Below are 21,015 nucleotides of genomic sequence, written 5' to 3'. Positions count from 1 at the left end.
AAGCATGAAGACTGTTTTGGGCTCTGTAAGTTCCAATGAGGAAGAATACTGCAGGATTAATACATTTGAAAAGTTAAGTTGGGACCAGCTGTAGCACTCACTTTTTCAACAAATACTTAGTGCTGTTATATACCAGGCACTGCTTTAAATTCTAAGGACATAGTAGTGAACAAAACCAAGGTCTCTATTCTCATTGAATTTAATATTCTAGTAATATTAATTTATCATAGTAATAGTATAGCAGTGTTTTTCAAATATTTTGACTGCAACCCATAATACAGGGTGGGGCAAAAGTATGTTTATAGTTGTTCGTATGAAAAATAATACAATAATTAACTCTGTTTCTTGTACTTATAGCTGTAAACCTACTTTTGCCACACCCTGTCTTATGTGATGTAATATTGCAAACCAATAAACAGTAGTTGAATTCTGTGTGTATTTTAAAAATATGCCTTTAATGTGTGCATGCATTCTGATATATTTTTTCTATATATTTTCATTTTTTGAAAAAGGGATGCTAGTTTGAAGCAGTCTGAAGTTTGAAAAACATTCAGGAGGGGAGTTAACTCAAGTTGTAATAATAGCAGTGTGAATGAAAAGAGGTTAGTTAATTTTTTGTGGATGGGGCTTAGAGAGGTTAAGTAACTTGCCCAAAGTTCTCTAATGAGTAACTGGGCCAGATCTTTAATTTAAAACTTGACACATAGTTGAATTGCATGTGTGTGTATATAATTGCACCAAATGTCATCAAACAATATACTTTACTGTGTGCAACATATTCTGATAAAAAAAAATTATTTTTCATTTGCAAAAAGGGAGAAAATGACCTAAAGCAATATGCAGTTTGAAAAATACTGGTCTAGTGGGGAGATAATGATTAAACTATATAGCAAGAGTAGTGTGACTAAAAAGAACAGGCTGGTTAATTCTTATGTCAGGGTATACGAAATAAGTAAATTGTTTACCATGTTAGAATATAATAAATTCTATGGATAAAAGAAAAAAAGTTGAGGAAGGTAAAGGAGATCAGAAATCCTGGGGATGGGAGCAAGTTACAATTTTAAATAGTATGGTCCAGGTACTTTTTTTATTTTTTATTTTTTATTTTTTTAATATATCTTTATTGATTTCAGAGAGAGGAAAGGAGAGGGAGAGAGAGATAGATAGAAATAGAAACATCAATTATGAGAGAGTCATTGATTAGCTGTCTAGCCCACAACCCGGGCATGTGCCCTGATCGGGAATTGAACCCCGATTGCCTGGATCCTAGGTCGATGCTCAACTGCTGAGCCACTCCCGGCTGGGCCAGGTACTTCTTATTGAGAAGGTGACATTTCAGCAAAGGAGGAGGTGTGGAAGGTAGTCATATGGGTATCTGGAAGATCACTCTGGATAGAGGGAACAGCCAGTGCAGTGCCAAGCCTCTAAAGCTGGAGAGAGTGGACTGTTGAGAGACAGCAAGATGTCATTGTGGCTGGGGCTGACTGAGAGATGTTAAGAGTAGTAGAAAATTAGGACAAAGAAGTAAATGATGAGAGGAGGCAATGGGCCACTGGAAGGACGTTGACTTTTATTCTGAGAAGGAGCAGTGGAGTGACATTATCTGATTATGTTTTAAAAAGAATACTATGTTCTGTGTTAACAACCTGAAGACAGGAAAGAAAGGGTGGAGTAGAGGAAAAGGGAAGAATCAGGAGGCCTGTAATAGGTTATATAATAGGCCTATAATAGAAGACTGAATAGCATTCTAGATGAGAGATAAGTGACTTGAACAAGGGTTGTAAGAAGTGGGATTCTGAATATATTTGAAAGATTCCATAACAAATTGGTTGGGTGTGAGCGAAAGAGAAGCGTCAAGGATGACTCCAATATTTTGGCTTGAGCAACTGGAAGGAGGGCATTTCTATCGGTGGAGATGTGAAAGGTCATGGATAGAGCAGGCTTTGGAGGAGAGATCTGGAGTTCACTTAGGGACATTATATAATATGAAATGACTGCATATGTGCAGATGATGTCAAATAGCAGTTGGATATATGAATCGGGTTTGGAAAAGAGGTCTAGGTGGGAGATAGAAATTTGGGAGTCAATAATTTGTATTTAAAACCATGTGAGATTGGGAGTTAATGGAGATGGAGAAGGGTAGATGACCAAGGACTGGGTCCTGGGACACTAACATTAAAAGATCATGTAGGAATACCCAGTCTCTCAGGAGACTGTCACTTAGAAGGAGTGATATAGTGAAGTAGGAGTAACATTAGCAAATGGTGTGATCTGGAAGCTAAATGAAGAAAATATATCAAGGAGGACATTATCAGCCCACGAAGTGTGTTGGTTGAGAAAAGGAGAGAGCTGAGGACACAAATCTTGGGTGCTACTAAAAATTGGAGGATTGGTTGAAAGTCTGGTGTAGGTTAGAAACTAGATTTTTCTTCTCCATTTAGTATAACCAGCAAATAACTGGACATTTATTTTTTGAAGTGGGTGGAACCACGAAAGTTTTGGCACATCTGGTGGGAGGTTGGGCATTGGTGAAGGATCTTAATGAAAAGGGGAAATTTTCATTAATGAAATTTTGCATATTGAATGGTGAGATCTCTAGCTTTGTCTTCTTTGTTCCAGCATGCTTGTTGCCTTCCTTACATATTTTTAAATTGAAACATCTTCCTTGGGAAAACAACCCAAGGGAAATGATGTAAAGCACTGACGTTTAGCGGGCTTGTCCTCATCCCCAACAGAATGCACTGAGGCCCACAGTTCCCAAGCTTTGTGTAGTTTCTAATGAAAATTTTTTTAAAAATGGATTTTATTTTTATTTGTTTATTTTTTGTTAATCCTCACCCAAGGATATTTTTTCCATTGATTTTTAGAGAGAGTGGAAGGAAGGCAGGGAGAAAGAGAGAGAGAGAGTAAGAGAGAGGGAAACATTGACGTGAGAGAGACACATTGATTGGTTGCCTCCTGCATGTGCCCCAGCCAGGGCCAGAGATTGAGTCTACAACCGAGGTTCATGCCCTTGACACAGGAAATCAAACCTGAGACCCTTCAGTCTGTGGGCTGACGCTTTAACGACTGAGCCAAACCGGCTAGGGTTTTTTTTTTTTTGAATTTTAGGGGACGTTTATTAAAGCTTGGAACAGTGAGACTTGATTGTGTTCTTTGATGTGCAAAAGTTTTAAGGCATGCTATAGCTCCATTTGTCTATTTTTGCTTTTGTTGCCTGTGCTTTTGCTGTCATGTCCAAGAAATCATTTCCAAGCCTAGTGTCACTAATCTTTTTTCTCCTATGTTTTCTAAGAGTTTTATAGTTTTTGGTTTTACATTTAGGTTTTGAATGCATTTTGAGTTAATTTTTCTATATGGTGTTAAGGTTCCAACTTCATTCTTTTGCATGTGAATATCCAGTTTTCCCAACACCATTTGTAAAGGAGACTACGGTTTCCTCACTGAGTGATTTTGGCACCCTTGTCAGAGATTATTTACATTTGTACAGGGGTGGGCAAAAGTAGGTTTACAGTTGAAATACAAATAAAGAATACAATAATTAATAAATAATAATAAAAGAATAAACTGTTTTGTGTATTCACAACTGTAAACCTCCTTTTTCCCACCCCTGTATGTGAAATTTATTTCTGGGCACTATGGTATATTCTATTGGTCTTTTTTCTTCATTTTAATACCATGTCTTCATTTCGATAGTTTTTTTTTAAACCTATTTGCCATTTAATGTTGCTAATTGAAAGTTATTGGTTGTTCTTAAGAAGAACTGGTACTAATAATTGCCACGTTATGAAGAATATGTTGGAATAACTTATTAAAAAGTAACTTTAGTATGTTCTTTTGGCCCAGTGATTTAAAGTAATCAGAAAAATGATGTCCCTAAGGGTAAGGCTGATGTTCTTAATTCTTTTTACAACACTATAATTGTAGAGTGTGGAGTAATTGACAATTTGAAGATTCAGGGATGTGGTAAATTTGCTGATTCTAGGACAAACCCATACATTCACTTAAATATGCAATTAGAATAGGGCGGGTAGTAAATGACTCAGGATGTATCAACCAACAATCTTTTGTTTTTTGATGGTGTGGTTTTAACAAAAAGGACACAAAGTAGTGACTAATTTGCATTAGGAAAATTAATCTTCAAATATTTCTTTAAAGAAGGTGGATGAAGAGAGGGAAATAAATGGAGAAGCTTCTTTGACTTTTTCTAGGGCCTCAAATGGTTTAAACTGGGAAAAGTTTTTGACAATCAGTCATTCAAGTTGAAGGGAACTTAATTTTTTCTAGTAGTCTAATGCTTTGGATTCTCCTTTATTATGTACCAACTACATTTGCTTCTTGAATTTTTTCCTCAGATTCTTCTGTGGAATTTCTTACGTTGTTTCTTCTCAAATCCCTCTGGCTTTACTATGCTTATTTTGCTGCTTACCCTACCACTTCCCTAGTACAAACCCTCCTCATTCTGGTCAGTGTGTCTTTTCTTTGAACTAATCATAATTTCTATCTTCTTGTGTATTGTCAAGAAAGTTTTTTCTGTCAAGTTAAATAGGCTGTTCCCTATTCCGGAATAATTTATTATTTTTAATCTATTATTTCAAAACCTATAGTTTTTCAAAGTTAAGACCAAGTTCTGTATTTCAGGAACCATTTCTAGATGGCTATAATTTTCAGTTGATTTCTCTAATTTTTTTGGTTTATTTGAAATTCCCTCTTTTTCTCATCATTCCCCATGATTTTTTTCTCTCTTTCCAACTAGCTAATAAGCCTAATAGAGTGAGGACTTATCTTATACCTACCTATTCTCTACAGGGAATGTAGTAGAGTGCTAGGCATACATCAGGTATTGAAAAGTTTTTTGTCACCACTTGATCTCCCTGCACTTCCCTAATTTTCCTTTTTTTTTTTTTTTTAATTTCCTAGATTTACCTGGTTATAACTAATTCCTCCAGTCGCCTTCAGTCTTAAAGGGTCTCTTGATTTAACATTTTAAATTTGTCTTTTCTTGGGAAAAAGTTTGCTTCATACTATGTTTTGAAATAATGACATTTAAAATCTGGATTTCATATGCACATGACAATTTAAAAGATAACCTCTATACACACACACAAAAACCCTAAAACTAGTAAGAAGAAAAACTAACAAAAATGTTTTACAATGTATATCATAAAGATCTGATTTCCTTAGTTTACAAAGAGCTTGTACAAACCAGTGAGGATAAAAATGAATAATGCAATAGTAAATATGGACAAAGGATGTGAAAAGGTGTTTAAGAAAAAAAAAGAAATAAAAATTCAACCTCCTCATAGTTAAAGAAATGCAAATCAGAATGAGATTCTGTTCTTATTTATTTATATTTATTTTTAAATCAAATGAGCAAAAATTAAGTTTCATGGTACATAGTGCCATGAAGGGGAGATGGAGAAATGGACATTTTCATGCATTGTTAGGGGGTTAATCACTTAGGAATGCATTTGTCTGAAAGTAATGGAAAACCTGTCAGTTGCTAGTAGTTTAAATAGCCAAGGATTTCTTTTTCTCAGAGTATGAACCTGGCACTGTTATTAACATCTTAATGAAGTCAGAGCTGGCATTTCTTAATTTTTCTGGCCATTCCCTTATTGACTGCTTCATATACATAAGTTGTTTCAGATATGCTCACATTCAAGGTAAGAAAAAGTGATAGAACATAGACTGTTTTTTTTTAATCAGAAAAGCAAAGTCTTTTCTCCAGACCTCTGCAGTAGATGTCTATTCATTCAGTCTCATGATCCCTTACATAGGATTAAGTATCTTGCCTCTCTGAACAAAAAGTGTTTTATCAGGAAGGTGGTGAGAGGGGATATTGGATAGGCAACTAAAAGTGACTTGTCAAACTGCTAATGCAACTTTTCTAGAGATAAATTGTCAGCATCTTCCCAAATTTAATATACGTGTATTCTTTCATCCAAAGTTTTATTTTTCAGAGTTTACCCATGAATAAGTTTCTATTCCTCTGAATTATTTAGAGAACTTGATAGAACTACAACTTTCTGAGCCTAAGCCTATACCTCAGAATTATTGGATTGGGGGCCAAGGAATCTGTATTTTGAAGATAGTTTACTAGGGAACTATTGTGTGGAGCTGGGTTTAAGAATTTCCTTATAGACTATAGCGAAGCCCAGATTTTTAAAGTAGGCATAAAATTGCAGAAAGAAAGAAAGAGAGAGAGAAAAAGAGAGAGAGAAAGAAAGACTAGTAATCAACCAGCCATCGGTATGCTACAGCTGGCTTTTCTTAAAACAAAGCCCTTTTTCCCCCTTCACTTCTGTTAAATAATTCCAGATAAACCAAAAAAAAAGCATCAGCCCAGTTATTTAGGGAGAACAACTGTTAACACCAACATTTTTACTGTGTTTTATTTTATTTGGTATAAATCCTTACAGATACATGTGTTGCATATATGTAGTATATACATAGTGGATATCTTTCTGTATAAACACAGATATACATATTTCCTTTTTAATTATTATTATTCCATTATATAAATATACCACTTAGTAAAGCAGTTCTCTTCTTCATTCTCTTCTCTCTCTTTGCAGTAATGCTGTAGTGAATGTTCTTAAGTAAATGTTTTTGTTTGATTACTTTTATAACATAAATTATGCAAAATTGCCATTTAGTACATTTTGCTTGTCTGTCTTCCGGAAAGATACCTTTTAAATTATTGTCAATTTGATATCTCATTGTTTTAATTTACATCTTTATTAGTAAAAGATGTAATTCTTTCATATGTTTATTGGTCATTTGCATTTCTTTGTTTGAATTACTCTTTAAAGTGTTAATCATCTTTTTAATTACTTTGTATTGTGTTAAGTAATTGTGTGTTCTGAGTATGTTTTAAGAGTAAACCAATCTTATGGTCTGTTTAATTTTGAGAATAACCCCTCACTTTAAAAAAAAAAAGACATGCCCAATAATTTAATGATTCCTTTTCCATTTAAACTGTTAGAAGAGATGAAGTCAACTATGAAAATATATTGTGGCCCTTGCTGGTTTGGTTCAGTGGTTAGAGTGTCAGCCCTTGGACTGAAGAGTCTTGGGTTCAATTTCTGGTCAGGGGCACATACCTGGGTTACAGGCTCGATCCCTACCCTGGTTCACCATGCGAGTCAGCCAATCAATGTGTCTCTCTTACGTCGATGTTTCTCTCTCTCTTTCCTCTTCCCTTCCACTCTCTCTGAAAACTTTATAGCATGAAAGTATAATCCCTTATTATTTTATGGCTTTAACAATGAGATGACTTAATTTAAACGATTTGATACAGTTCCTATCCAGATGGTAAAACTTTCACAAATGTGGTTTTAATAACATTTATTCACTTTAGAAATCACTCTTGTAATTTAAAAAAATATATTTTATTGATTTTTAGAGAGAGGAAGGGGAAGAGGGGAAGAGAGAGAAACATCTGTGTGAGAGTGAAATATCAGTCTGATGCCACCTGCTCACTCCCTACCAGGGATGGAGCCTATAACCCAGGCATGTGCCCCAACCAGGAATTAAACCGGCAACCTTTTGGTGCATGGGACGACGCCCAACCAACTGAACTACACCACCCAGGGCTCTTATAATTTTTTAAAACCTTCATTTGTATCTTCTATAATAAAATCAAACCTAGGTGCTAGGATTTAAATTTTATTGTAAATATATAGATATATTTCAACAGTATAACCTTCTCTTTTCTAAAACTTTATCCTGAGCCAAGTGATGAACTTCTTTCTAAAACATTTATATTTATGACCAGAATTTGTTTTGTTATTTTACCTTTAGCCTTCAGAACAGATATTAAAGATATTTCTATTTTCCAGGGTTAATAGCAAGATGGCATTCAGACATTGAATTTAGAATTTTAGCTAGCTAAGAAGCATTGAATTCAGATATGATTGCTTCTTTAGGGAGCAGGCCTAATCCTCACTTGTTTTATGGATGAAGGACCTACGTTCTTAGTTATTTAGTTTTTACTCAAATACCCATCAATAAAATGGTAGATTTTTGGAAAATTTATATGTTACAGAATTTCATTTATAATATAAAAACTAATAAACCTAATTATGAGTTTTAGGAGAGATTAAGAATCAAATCCATGTATTTCTTTAATAACTAATAAGACCTGTTTTTTATTTTTTGTTTTAAATATGTCTTTATTGATTTCAGAGAGAGGAAGGGAGAGGGAGAGAGATAGAGATAGAAACATCAATGATGAGAGTCATTGATTGGCTGCCTCCTGCATGTCCCCTACTGGAGATTAAGCTCCCAACTCAGGCATGTGCCCTGACTGGGAATTGAACCATGACCTCCTGGCTCATAGATTGGTGCTCAACTGCTGAGCCACGCTGGCTAGGCAAGAAAGCTTGTTTTATTTTGTGTTTTTTATTTTTTTTAAAGATTTTTTTTCTGGCTGGTGTTGCTCAGCTGGTTGGGGCACATGCCCTGGTAGGGGGCATGCAGGAGGCAGCTGATTGATGTTTCTCTCTTACATTGATGTTTCTCTCTCCCTCTCCCATCTCTAAAAATCTTTTTTTTTTTTTTTTTTAAAAGGGTTGTTTTGATTATGCCATATAAACATTTGGAAGATATTTCTCTTTATTTTTGTTTCTACAGGTCATTAACTGAAGACAAAAACAACTATGCAAAATTCTCACATGGATGAGTACCAAAATTCTAGTAATGGCAGCACAGGCAACAGTTCAGAGGTAGTGGTGGAACAGTCAGCTGATTTCAGTACTGAAATTATGAATGTTACGGAAATGGAACAGTCACCTGATGGATCTCCTAATGTGAATGTAACTACAGAAGAAAATGAAATAGCAAATGCTGTGGACCTTCCAGTGACAGAAACAGAAGCAAATTTCCCTCCAGAATATGAAAAATTTTGGAAAACTGTAGAAAATAATCCTCAGGATTTTACAGGCTGGGTATATTTGCTTCAGTATGTAGAACAGGAGGTTAGTAACTTTTTAAATGGGACTAAAGGGACAGATTAAATCAAGTCATTATTAGACTGGGCCTTATTGTTTTGGAGTTAAAGTTGCCTTTTTATAACTTTCAGATTAAGTTGAATAACATTGGATATATACGTTTTTTAGCTTTAAAAACGTTTTTATAGCATTTGTACTTTATGGAAAGTCAGTATTAGTAGAGTCAAAGTCTAACGTTTGTAATAAATGCTGTGTGTGTGTTTCTGTGTATAAAATCTGTGAATAAAAGTTACCTTGTACTTTGACAGAATTATTTCCTCTATTTCAAAGGATAAGATTGCAGTTGTAGGGAAAAGTACAGCTGTGTGTATGGTTATTATACCTTCCATTTATTTTATTTGAGATAATACATTTGAAAGGAATAATAAAGATTTTTATGACAAAAACTTTCAAGATATTTAAATACCTCATTTTATTTTCATCAGAATCACTTGATGGCTGCCAGAAAAGCATTTGACAAATTTTTCATACACTATCCGTATTGCTATGGTTACTGGAAAAAGTATGCAGACCTTGAAAAGCGGCATGACAACATTAAACAATCAGATGAGGTGCGTACATCACTGAATAAAATGATTTCCATTAGGTACTGTAAGCCAAATAACAAAACAGAGACTTTTTTTTTTTTTTTTGGCTGGCAGTACCTACGATTTGTGGTCAAACAATTTTATAGGGTATTTTATTTGCATTTGTCACTCTTGTGGCATTTGTAGCTAATATTTTCTCTCTTTGTTGGCAGGTGCGTTAAACCTCTACAGTTTGTCAAGCTTTGCAGTGCAAGCCTCTGTATTACACTGCAGCTTAACAAGTAGGGCAGGGCTTTTCTCTCACTTACATTTATTTCTCATTTTCCAAACAATATAGTTGGTTTGCTAGTCACATTTGCTACGTCTTATTGCATTTTTGGTCAGACGCTGTCATTGGTGCTCTAATGGGTCTGTGCCCTATGGTCTGTAACCCAAAGCCTGCCCACACAACCCGGTCAGAATGCAGGGACTGCTGCGCTTTGAAGATCAAGACTCTGCACGTGGGGATCAGAACATTGCCATGTTCTATCCAACCTCCACCCAAATGGTAATGGTAGATTATTTAAACAAAATTCCAGTAATTAGTATTTCTAAGGTTCACCGGATAACACAGTGTTACCTCTCTGTTAAGAAATAATTAAATATTTGAAGTACAGTTTTGTTGTTTTCTTCTTAGGTGTATCGAAGGGGACTTCAGGCAATACCTCTTAGTGTTGACCTTTGGATACATTATGTAAACTTCTTAAAAGAAACATTGGACCCTGGGGATTCTGAGACAAACAGTACAATAAGAGGGTATGTGAAACTCTGATACGATCAAATGTGTTCAAAGATATAAATTATAAATCAAGTATTCTTATGTTGGTAATAGAACTATTCGAGAATGCTAAACTGAAAGTTTAACTTCCATATAATTTCTCTTTTTAAAGAGAATAATACATGTAATAAACGTAGGCATGATTATATAAAAAAGCAGATAATAAATTCCCCCTCCATTTTACTCCCCCTTTCCTTATGTCCCCAATTCCACTCCCCTCTTAGTTAATGTCTTGGTGTGTGTTCTTTCAGATACACAGATGTACATGCATGTGTGTACATGTTATCCTTTAATTTCTTTTTTTCTAACAGAATGTTTTGGAATCTTTATCGTAATTTTTGTTGTTATTAATCCTCACCCGTGATAATTTTTCCATTGACTTTTAGAGAGAGTGGAAGGGAAGGAGGGAGGAGGAAAGAGAGAAAGAGAGAGACATTGATGTGAGAGAGAGACATCTATTGGTTGCCTCACTCACACACCTCGACTGTGGCGGGGGAACGAACCTGCAGCTCAGGTATGGGCCCTTGACTGGGAATCTGAATCCCAGACCCTTTGGTGAGCAGGCTGACACTCCACCACTGAGCAACACTGGCCAGGGCTGCCATAATTTTTTAACCATTGCAAAGTATTTTACAGTATGAAGGTACTATATTTTATTTGACCAAATTCTTATTTGTAGGAAATAATCAGTGGTTAAGTGAATGTCTCTGTACAGGTCAGTATTTATGTAGACTCAGGGGTAGGGAACCTTTTTTCTGCCAAGGGCCATTTGGATATTTATAACATCATTCTTGGGCCATACAAAATTATCAACTTAAAAATTAGCCTGCTGTATTTGGTCAAACATTTAATTAACTCACCCCTAATGTGATGACTGGAACTGCTTCTCTTTGGTGAGGCCTTGGCAGGGCCAGACCAAATGATTTCCTGGGCTGTCTACGCCCTAGATGGTCCGCGGGCTGAACATTTCCCACCCCGATATAGAGCATGCTAGAAATGGAACTCTGTCAAAGGGAACACACAGCTAACTTTTACCAAATGTTTCTTCAAAACCTCATCTTTCAAGTGGATAGGTTTCATAGTCTTTTTTTTTTTCTCTTAGATTTAATTACTACTTTCTCCCCCTCCCCTTTTATTCCACTTACTTGGTTTTCTTTGAACATTTAAAAATTTTCACCCCCTCCAACAGCTACTTTCAGTAGTTAATATTAAATACTACTTTACATAATGTACAAATGCTATGTAAGTTATTTTTTTGGAGTTAAAATTGTTCTACTTAGTATGAAAATTATAAAAGGGAATTACACTCTGAAATCTGTAAATTCCATTTTTTCCTTTCTCTCTTGGAGCTATCCCTCCTGGAACCTTCTCTTCTGTAAGCTGGTCTGGTTGTTCTGTTCTATTTCTACCATACAGATGTTACTTTGGGATTTCTTTATCATCATGATTCTAGAATATGTTTTTACCTCATTCCTGGGTTTCTGGCATTTATTAGATCCTACTCTTTCTTGGTTCATGCTGACCTTTTAGAGAAGTGCATTTTATTACTTGTTAAAGGATGCTTGGGATTTAAAAAAAAAAAAAAAAAGAAATGAAGACTTCATATGTCTGAAACACCCAAGTTAATGGTCCAGTGGGAGTAGAGTTGAAAGTAATTTTTCCTTAGAGCTTTGAAGGCATCTCTTGATTCACTTACAGCTTCTGGTGTTGCTAGTGAGAAGTATGATACCATTCTGTTTTTGTTTTTTGTTTTTTAATTTTGTAAAATATGTTTATTGATTTTATAGAAAGGAAGGGAGAGAGAGATAGAAACATCAATGATGAGGGAGTCATTGATCAGCTGCCTCCTGCACGCCCTCTACTGGAGATGGAGCCGTAACCTGGGCATATTCCCTGACCGGGAATCAAACTGTGATCTCTTGTTTCATAGGTTGAGCTCAACCACTGAGCCATGACGGCTGGGCATGATACCATTCTTATAGATGCTCTTTATATGACAGGTTTTTCTTCATGGAAGCTTTTAAAATGTTCTTTTTATCTTTGATTTGATGCAGTTTTCTAATGATTTGCCTTGGTATGGGTTTTCTTTGTTCTAATTCTTTGTGCTTATTACTTAGTGGGCCTTTTCAATCTGGGATACTTACATCCTTCTATTCTTTTTTTTAAAAATATTGATTTGAGAGAGAGATCAGTTTGTTGTTCCACTTATTTATGTATTCATTGGTTGATTGTTGTATGTACCCTGAACGGGAATCGAACATGCAACCTTGGCGTATCAGGATGACTCTTAACCACCTGAGCTATCCAGCCAGGGCACATCCTTTTATTCTTAGATATGTTATTATTGTGTATATTCTTATCTTGATGATTTTCTTCCCTTAAATTTTTCTATTTTTAATGTCCAAAAATCTTTCTTGTTTTTTGTTCCTTTTCTCATATCCTCCTATTGTTATATGGTTGCATATCTTTTTATTATTTCTTTGAGGGTATTGAGGATAGTTGAAGTTTTCTTGTTTGTTTTTATCTCTGACATGTCTGATTTCTGGATTTCTTATGTTAAAGGTTAGATATTAATAAACTGAATGGAAGCTCTGTGTATTTTGTATTGGGGTCCATTATTAGCTGGCCTGAAGGGCTTTACAGTAAAATGATTAGATGGCTACTCAGTTTTTGTTGGACTCCTAGTGTTGGTATCTTTATATCTTTTTTGTTGTTGTTGTTAATCCTCACCTGAAGATATTTTTTCCATTGATTTTTAGAGAGTGGGAGGAAGGGAGGGGAAGAGAGAGAGGGAGAGAGATAGACATTGATGTGAGAAAGATACATTGATTGGTTGCCTCTCACACATGTCCTGACTGGGTCTAGGGATTGAACCTGCAACCCAGGTCTGTGCCCTTCACCGGGAATCGAACCTGTGACCCTTTGGTGCACAGCTGACACTCTAAGCACTTAGCTACACTGGGCTGTGTCCTTATATCTTATTCCTGTGCCAAGCAGTTTCTTCATGGAAGGATAACGTGAATTTCCGGGGGAATGTATACCTGGTTTTTGAATTCCCATAGCTGGGCAGGAAACGAGATTTAAAGTTTCTTGTTTCTTACCATTCATTAATCAGATCCTTCTAAGCATTCTGTCTTTAGTTCATTACCTTTTTATTATCTTTCCTCTCCCAGCTCCCTACACATTCTTAGTGTATGGTGTATTGATTTCCTGGATCATTTTGGGTTTCTGCAGGGGCAGAAACATGTATTTTACTCTCTTGAAAACCTTACACAGCCCGGCCGGGCGTGGCTCAGTGATTGAGCGTCGACCTAGGATCCAGGTGATCAGGGTTCGATTCCCGGTCAGGGCACATGCCCGGGTTGCGAGCTTGATCAATGACTCTCCCATCATTGATGTTTCTATCTCTCTCTCCCTCTCCTCTCCTCTCTCTGAAATCAATAAAGATATATTTAAAAAAAACACAACACAAAAAACCCCCTCACACATAACCATATATATGTATGCATATGCACATTCTTTTACTCCTTTATCTGTGTATATTAAACCCATTTCCTGCAGTTTTGGTCCACCTTTTAATTTGTTTAGTGTGTCTTTTTATCATACAGATGTTTTGTTTTTCTTAATATCCTTCAGAGGTATGTATGTATAGGAAAAAACCATATAGATAGGGTTTGGTATTTTCTGTGGTTTTGGGCATCTAACGGGGGCCTTGGATATAATCCCCTGCAGATAAGGGATAACTACTGTATAGCAGTTTGAGGTGTACAACTTAATGATGTGATATTTGTATATATTGCAGTGTATAGACATAATATTTTAAAAGTGTATTTATCTTGTAAAGGTAATTTAAAGGTAATTTAATTTTTCAGAACTTTTGAGCACGCTGTTCTAGCTGCAGGAACAGATTTCCGATCTGACAGACTGTGGGAAATGTATATAAATTGGGAGAATGAACAGGGAAACCTGAGAGAAGTTACGGCTATATATGATCGTATTCTTGGTATTCCAACACAGCTGTATAGTCATCATTTTCAGAGGTAGGTGGAAAAATCAGATCGTTAAAATATCTTTGATTACTCAGGTAATTCCTAATATTTAGGAATATATTTTCTTGCTCAATAATCACACTTTATACACTTTTAAATTTAGGTATTTTACACTTATGAAATACTTAGGAATGTTACTGTTTTTAGAAGAAGGTTCTCCTTATTCATTTTATAGATGAGGAAACAACAGTGTTCCTGTCTTCTCTGAGGTATTTCAGAGTAGTGAAGGAAAGAGAAAATAGCATCTAAGTTTAATTACTATTACAGTACTAAATTAACACTGTACATGGCACATAATAGATGCTTATTTAAAATGTAATAATTTTCTAAAGGTATATTCTTGTGACTCATGCAACACCTTAGATCCAAAATAGTGAAGTGTGTATTTTATGTAGTAAGCCCTGTCTATATTCAAACAATCAAAATCATTTCATTTTAATTTTCTACTATGATTTTCCATTATGATTGGTATCATTTCATTTTAATTAGAAGTGTTAAAACAACTAATTCTGTGTATTGTGTATATTCTATGTTCTGCTTTACTCAGAGTATCCCACTGATATGGACTCAGAAAGTCTTTCTGAACAAGAAAGTATTATGACTGTTGAGAAATATTTGCTTTTTTATAAGTAATATTATGTATTATGTTAGAGCCTGTAAACTGAGGTATTTTTTCTTTTTAGAATTGGGATTTTTAATTTTTTTTGTTAATCCTCACCCAAGTATACTTTTTCCATTGCTTTTCAAAGAGAGTCGAAGGGGGAGAGAGAGAAAGAGAGCAAGAAACATCGATGTGAGAGAGAGACGTTGATTGGTTGCCTCCTGAACATGCCCCAGTCTGGGCCGGGGATCGAGCCTGTGACCAAGGTACGTGCCCTTGACCGCAGTCGAACCCGAGACCCTTCAGTCCACGGGCCGATGCTGTAACCACTGAACAAAACCGGCTAGGGCCTGAGGTACTTTTTAAATAAGTGTTTTTCTAAATTTTTCTTCACTAAAAATGTAGAAGACTTTATGAAGTGTATGAAAAGTACTGTGGATCATTTTGCTAAAACAGAAGTTATGTAGACCAGGTTAGATAAAGGCAGCAAATAGATCTGAATATACTTTCTCGGTTTCTTATGGAACAGGTGGAGGTCGGCAGGTTTCTAGGGTTTAATGACAAAGGAAGACACTTACTGGAAGACATTATTAACACAAGGCTTGGCATATGGAAATGCTTGGTGAATATTTGTTGAATGAATAAATATAAAAGCTTTATTTTTAAATTTTTTATTTATTAAAGGTTATTATTTTTTTAAACTTTTTTTTTTTTTTACATTACGCTTTCCATTCAATATTATTATGTATTAGTTTTAGTTGTACAGCATAGTGATTAGACAATCATATACTTTACAAAGTATTCCCCCCTATATTTCCAGTACCCACCTGACTCCATACATAATTATTACAATATTATTGACTATATTTGCTGTGCTGTACTTTACACCTCCATGACTCTTTTGTAACTTCCAATCTATACTTCTCATCCCTTTACCTTTCTCTCCCAGTTTTCCAAGCCCCTCCCCTCTGGCAACCATCAGTCTGTTCTCTGTATCTGTGAGTCTGTTTATGTTTTGTTTGTTTGTTTATATTGTTCCTTAGATTCCCCATATAAGTGAAATCATATGGTATTTGTCTTTTTCTCTAATTGACTTTTTCACTGAGCATAATACCTTCTAGGTCCATCCATGCTGTCGCAAATGGTAAGAGTAATATTTTCTTTTTATGGTCGAATAATATTTCATTGTATGCCACAGCTTCTTTATCCACTTGTCTATGAATGGGCACTTGGGTTGCTTCTATATCTTAGCTATTAGAAATAATGCTGCAGTGACCATAGGGATGCATATATTCTTTTGAATTAGTGTTTTGGGTTTCTTTAGATTTCTACCCAGAAGTGGAATCGCTAGGTCATAAGACAGTTTCATTTTTAACTTTTTGAGGAACCACCATACTGTTTTCCACAGTGGCTGAGCCAGTCTGCATTCCTACCAGCAGTGCACTAGGGTTCCCTTTTCTTCACGTCCTCACCAACACTTGTTTGTTGATTTATTGATGATAGCCATTATGACAGGAGTGAGGTACATGTCATTGTGGTTTTAATTTGCATTTGTCTGATTACTGATGTTGAGCATCTTTTTATATGTCTATGGGCCATCTTTTTAAAAAGAATTATGTTTTAATGATTTTAGAGGGATGATGGGAGGGGGGAGATAGAAACATCAATCTGAGAGAGAAACATCAATTGGTTGCCTCCTGTATACACCCTGAACCTGCAATCTGGGCATGTGCCCTGACCTGGAATTGTACTGGCAACCTTCTGGTGCACAGGAGGATGCTCAGCTAACTGAGTCACACCGGTCTATAGGCCTTCTTTATGTCCTCTTTGAAGAAGTGTCTATTCAGGTCCTTTGCGCATTTTTAATTGGATTGTTTGTATTTTTGGTGTTGAGTTGTATGAGTCCCTCCCTTCCTCTCTTCTATAATATTGTTGAAAGTATTACGGATGTCCTCCATTCCCCCCCCTTGCCTCCCTGCACCCAGCCCCTGCCCAACCCCAGGCCTTCACCACACTATTGTCTGTGTCAATAGGGTATGCATATATGCATATAAGTTCTTCTGTCAATCTCTTCCTGCACCCCCCCCACACACACCCCTCCCTTCTGAGATCTGTTAGTCTGTTCCATGCATCCATGCCTCTGGACCTATTTTGTTTGTCAGTTTATTTTGTTCATTAGATTCCACACATATGTGAGATCGTGTGATATTTGTCTTTCTTTGACTGGCTTATTTCACTTAGCATAGTAATCTCCAGGTCCATCCAAGCTGTCGCAAAGGGTAAGAGATTTTTCTTTTTTACAACTGCACAGTATTCCATTGTGTAAATATATCACAGCTTTTTTTATCCACTCATCAACTGATGGGCAGTTGGGCTGTTTCCAGATCTCAGCTATTGTAAATTGTGCTGCTATTAACATAGGGGTGCATAGATTCTTTCTAATTGGTGTTTTGGGATTCTTAGGATATATTCCTAGAAGTGGGATCACTGGGTCAAATGGCAGTTCCATTTTTAATTCTTTGAGGAAACTCCACACTGTTTTCCATAGTGGCTGCAGCAGTCTGCATTCCCACCAGCAGTGCACATTCCCATCCTCACCAGCACTTGTTTGTTGATTTATTGATAGTAGCCACTCTGGCAGGTGTGAAGTGGCACCTCATTGTACAGTGGAACCTTGGTTCTCAAACTTAATTCGTTCTGGAAGGCTGTTGAAGAAGCAGTTTGTTTTGAAAACTGAATAATTATTTCCCCCATTAGAAATAATGTAAATTGAATTATCTGTTCCAGATCCCCAGATGATTCCGTTTTAACCTTTCTTATATACTATACATGTCTGATGTACTGTTTAATCTGTAAATAAACACTTCTTAAATTTATCAAACCACCCCCTACTGGCCTTAAGGAATCGCTTTCAGCACTCCTTCCAGGGGTATCTTTCGGGGGTGTCTTTCAGAGTCAGTGATATATGAAGAAGCAGAGATGCCCCATCTTTGCTTGTTCATATATCACTGACTCTGAAATGCTGTCACCAGCTAACTGCTTTTCATTTATCCAGATCAGCTAGTTTTTCTACCTCTTCAATAGCTTGTGATCATTGTTTCTTTCACACCCTTATCAACATTAGCACTCTTGATGGCCTCTTTGGCCAGTATGTTCTCCCATACAGTGGGTTCCCTTTTCATGTTGATGACGGTTTCTTTTGTTGTGCAGAAGCTTTTTATTTTGAACTAGTCCCATTTTTAGATTTTCTCCTTTGTTTCCCTTGCCCTAGGTGATGTATCAGTGAAAATTCTGCTACATGAGATGTCTGAGATTTTACTGCCTGTTTTCTTTTAGGATTTTTATGGTTTCGTGACTTACATTTAAGTCTTTTATCCATTTTGAGTTTATTCTTGTGTATGGTGTAAATTGGTGATCTAGTTTCATTTTTTTGAATGTACCTGTCCAGTTGCCCAACACCATTTATTGAAGAGACTGTATTTACTCTCTTGTATGGTCTTGCCTCCTTCGTCAATTATTTATTGACCGTAATGGTTTCAGTTGATTTCTGGGGTGTCTGTTTTGTTCCATTGATCTATATACCTATTCTTGTCCCAGTACCAGGCTGTTTTGATTATAATAGCTTTGTAGTAGAGCTTAATATCCAGTATTGTGATCCCTCCAACTTTGTTCTTCTTTCTCAAGATTGCTGCAGCTATTTAGGGTCTTTTTCTGTTCCATATAAATTTTTGGAATACTTGTTCCAGCTCTGTGAAATATACTGTTGGTATTTTAATAGGGATTGTATTGAATATATAGGTCGCTTTGGGTCGTATGGACGTTTCAGTGATGCTAAGTCTAATCCATGAACATAGTTTATGCTTCCATTTGTTTGTATCTTCCTCTCTTTGTTTTTTCAGTGTCCTATAGCTTTCCAAGTACAGGTCTTTTACCTCCTTCGTTAAGTTTATTCCTAGGTATCTTATTTTTTTTTGTTGCAATGGTAAATGGGATGGTTTTTTTAGTTTTTCTTTCTGAGAGTTCATTATTGGTGTATAAAAATGCCATCAATTTCTGGATGTTAATTTTATATCCTGCTACTTTGCCAAATTATTTATTAAATCTACTAGTTTTTTGGTGGAGTAAGTTGTATGAGTTCTTTATAAATTTTGGAAATTAACTCCTTATCAGATTTATCATTGGGAAATATGTTCTCCCATTCAATGGGTTGTCTTTTCACTTAAATAAAATTTGTTTTTTGTCTTTTTTTTAATCCTCACCTGAGGATACTTTTTCCATTGCTTTTCAGAGAAAGTGGAAGGGAGGGAGGGAGGGAGAAGGGGAGAGAGAGACAGAGAGAGAGAGTGAGAGAGAGAGAGAGAGAAATATCAATGTTAGAGAGACACATCGATTGATTGTCTCCCCCATGGGCCCTGACTGGGGCCAGGGATTGAGCTGTGACCGGGGTATGTGCCCTTTGCCAGAATCAAACCTGGGACCCTTCAGGCTTATGCTCTAACCATTGAGCAAACTGTCCAGGGCTGTCTTTTCATTTTGTTGATGGTTTCCTTTGCTATGTAATAACATTTTAGTTTTACATAGTCTCATTTGTTTATTTTTTCTTTAGTTCCTTGCCCAAGGAAATATATTAGAAAAAATAAGAGAACTGTTTGAGATTTTACTGCCTGTGTTTTCTTCTAGGTGTTTTATGGTTTCAAGTCTTTCTTTTTTTTTTAATTGATTTTATATATATAGAAAGAGAAACATCAATTTGTTGTTCCACTTATTTGCACTCATTGGCTCTTTTATGTGCCCTGACTGAGGATTGAACCCACAATCTTTGTATATCGGGACAATGCTCTACCCATCTGGCCAGAACAGTTCCGAGTCTTAATTTAACCCTTTGCGGTCGTATGTCTGCTTTCAGCCACCACAGCAAGGAACCGTACGAATCTTAACTCTATTCATTCATGTATCAGTTCATAAATCTTGCATGTTATGTATCACTGCTCTTTCAATGGAAATTAATTCCGACCAGTACGATACCTACGTCCAAATTTAATACGACCGCAAAGGGTTAAGTCATTAATCTATTTTGAGTTTATTCTTGTATGTGGTGTAAGAAGATAGTCTAGTTTTATTTTTTTGCACGTATTTTTTTAATGTTCTCAACACCATTTATTGAATAGTCTGTCTTTACTCCGTTGTATATTCTTTTCATTTTTATTTTTAAATGTATCTTTGTTGATTTCAGAGAGAGAAAGGGAGAGTGGGAGAGAGAGAGATAGAAACATCAGTGATGAGTCATTGATTGGCTGCCTCCTGCATGCCCATGACTGGAGGTTGAGCCCACAACCCGAGCATGTGCCCTGATCGGGAATCGAACTGAGATCTCCTGAATCCTACGTTGATGCTCAATCGCTGAGCCACTCCCAGCAGGGCCGCCCCACACTCTTAACTGCAGTGATGGAAAGGCTATTTTCCTCCGCTGCCCATTGATATTGGTGTTGAGTACCCGCAAAATGTGCTGGAACTTCTCAGAAACCCTTAGAGACATGGTGCCAGTGGCGTGTAGGTCTCCTGTAGAAGAGCAGGTTGTGGGTTTTATCCCTGGTCAGGGTGCGTTCGGGAGACAACCGATTGATGTTTCTCTCACATCAATGTTTCTCTGTCTCTCCCTCTCCCTTCCTCTCTCTCTAAAATCAATAAAAATATATTTTAAAAAATAAATTTATTGATTATGGGGAAGGGGGGAGAGAGAAACATCGATTTTCTGTTTCACTTATGTATCCATTCATTGGTTGAGTCTTGTATGTGCCCTGACTGGGGATTGAACCTGCAACCTTGGTGCATCGGGATGACATTCTAACCAACTGAGCTACCTGGCAGTGCCAAGAAGGGTGCTTTTTCATAAAGTTTAGCTCAAATCTATGATTATAAGAACTCTACTGTTGGTAAGAAAAATATACTGTATGACTAGGAAACACTTATACAACATTTGCTGTATTCCAGACTCTGTTCTGGGTGC

The 21,015-nt window shown here is 36.3% G+C and overlaps 1 protein-coding gene across 4 annotated transcripts in view; it reads left to right on the top strand.

Moving 5' to 3' along the window:
* Positions 1–21,015, top strand: part of PRPF39 (pre-mRNA processing factor 39) — a 36,595-nt gene that overhangs the window by 2,805 nt on the left and 12,775 nt on the right. The window contains exons 1-5 of one of the 4 annotated variants that reach the window (XM_016217360.2): positions 9,480–9,565; positions 9,754–9,822; positions 9,926–10,088; positions 10,218–10,336; positions 14,231–14,398. In XM_016217360.2, the coding sequence (XP_016072846.1) occupies positions 10,002–10,088; positions 10,218–10,336; positions 14,231–14,398 (374 nt within the window). In that variant the 5' untranslated portion in view covers positions 9,480–9,565; positions 9,754–9,822; positions 9,926–10,001. Of the gene's footprint in view, positions 1–8,637; positions 8,982–9,439; positions 10,089–10,217; positions 10,337–14,230; positions 14,399–21,015 lie in introns of those variants that run through there. The other 3 variants (XM_016217357.2, XM_016217358.2, XM_016217359.2) reach the window with 3 other exon arrangements.

The sequence above is a fragment of the Miniopterus natalensis genome, chromosome 1 (genome assembly GCF_054644295.1).
Source record: "Miniopterus natalensis isolate mMinNat1 chromosome 1, mMinNat1.hap1, whole genome shotgun sequence".
Taxonomy (NCBI): Eukaryota; Metazoa; Chordata; class Mammalia; order Chiroptera; family Miniopteridae; genus Miniopterus; species Miniopterus natalensis.
Note: the sequence above shows the minus strand (reverse complement) of the source record. Positions and strands in the feature narration are given on the sequence as shown.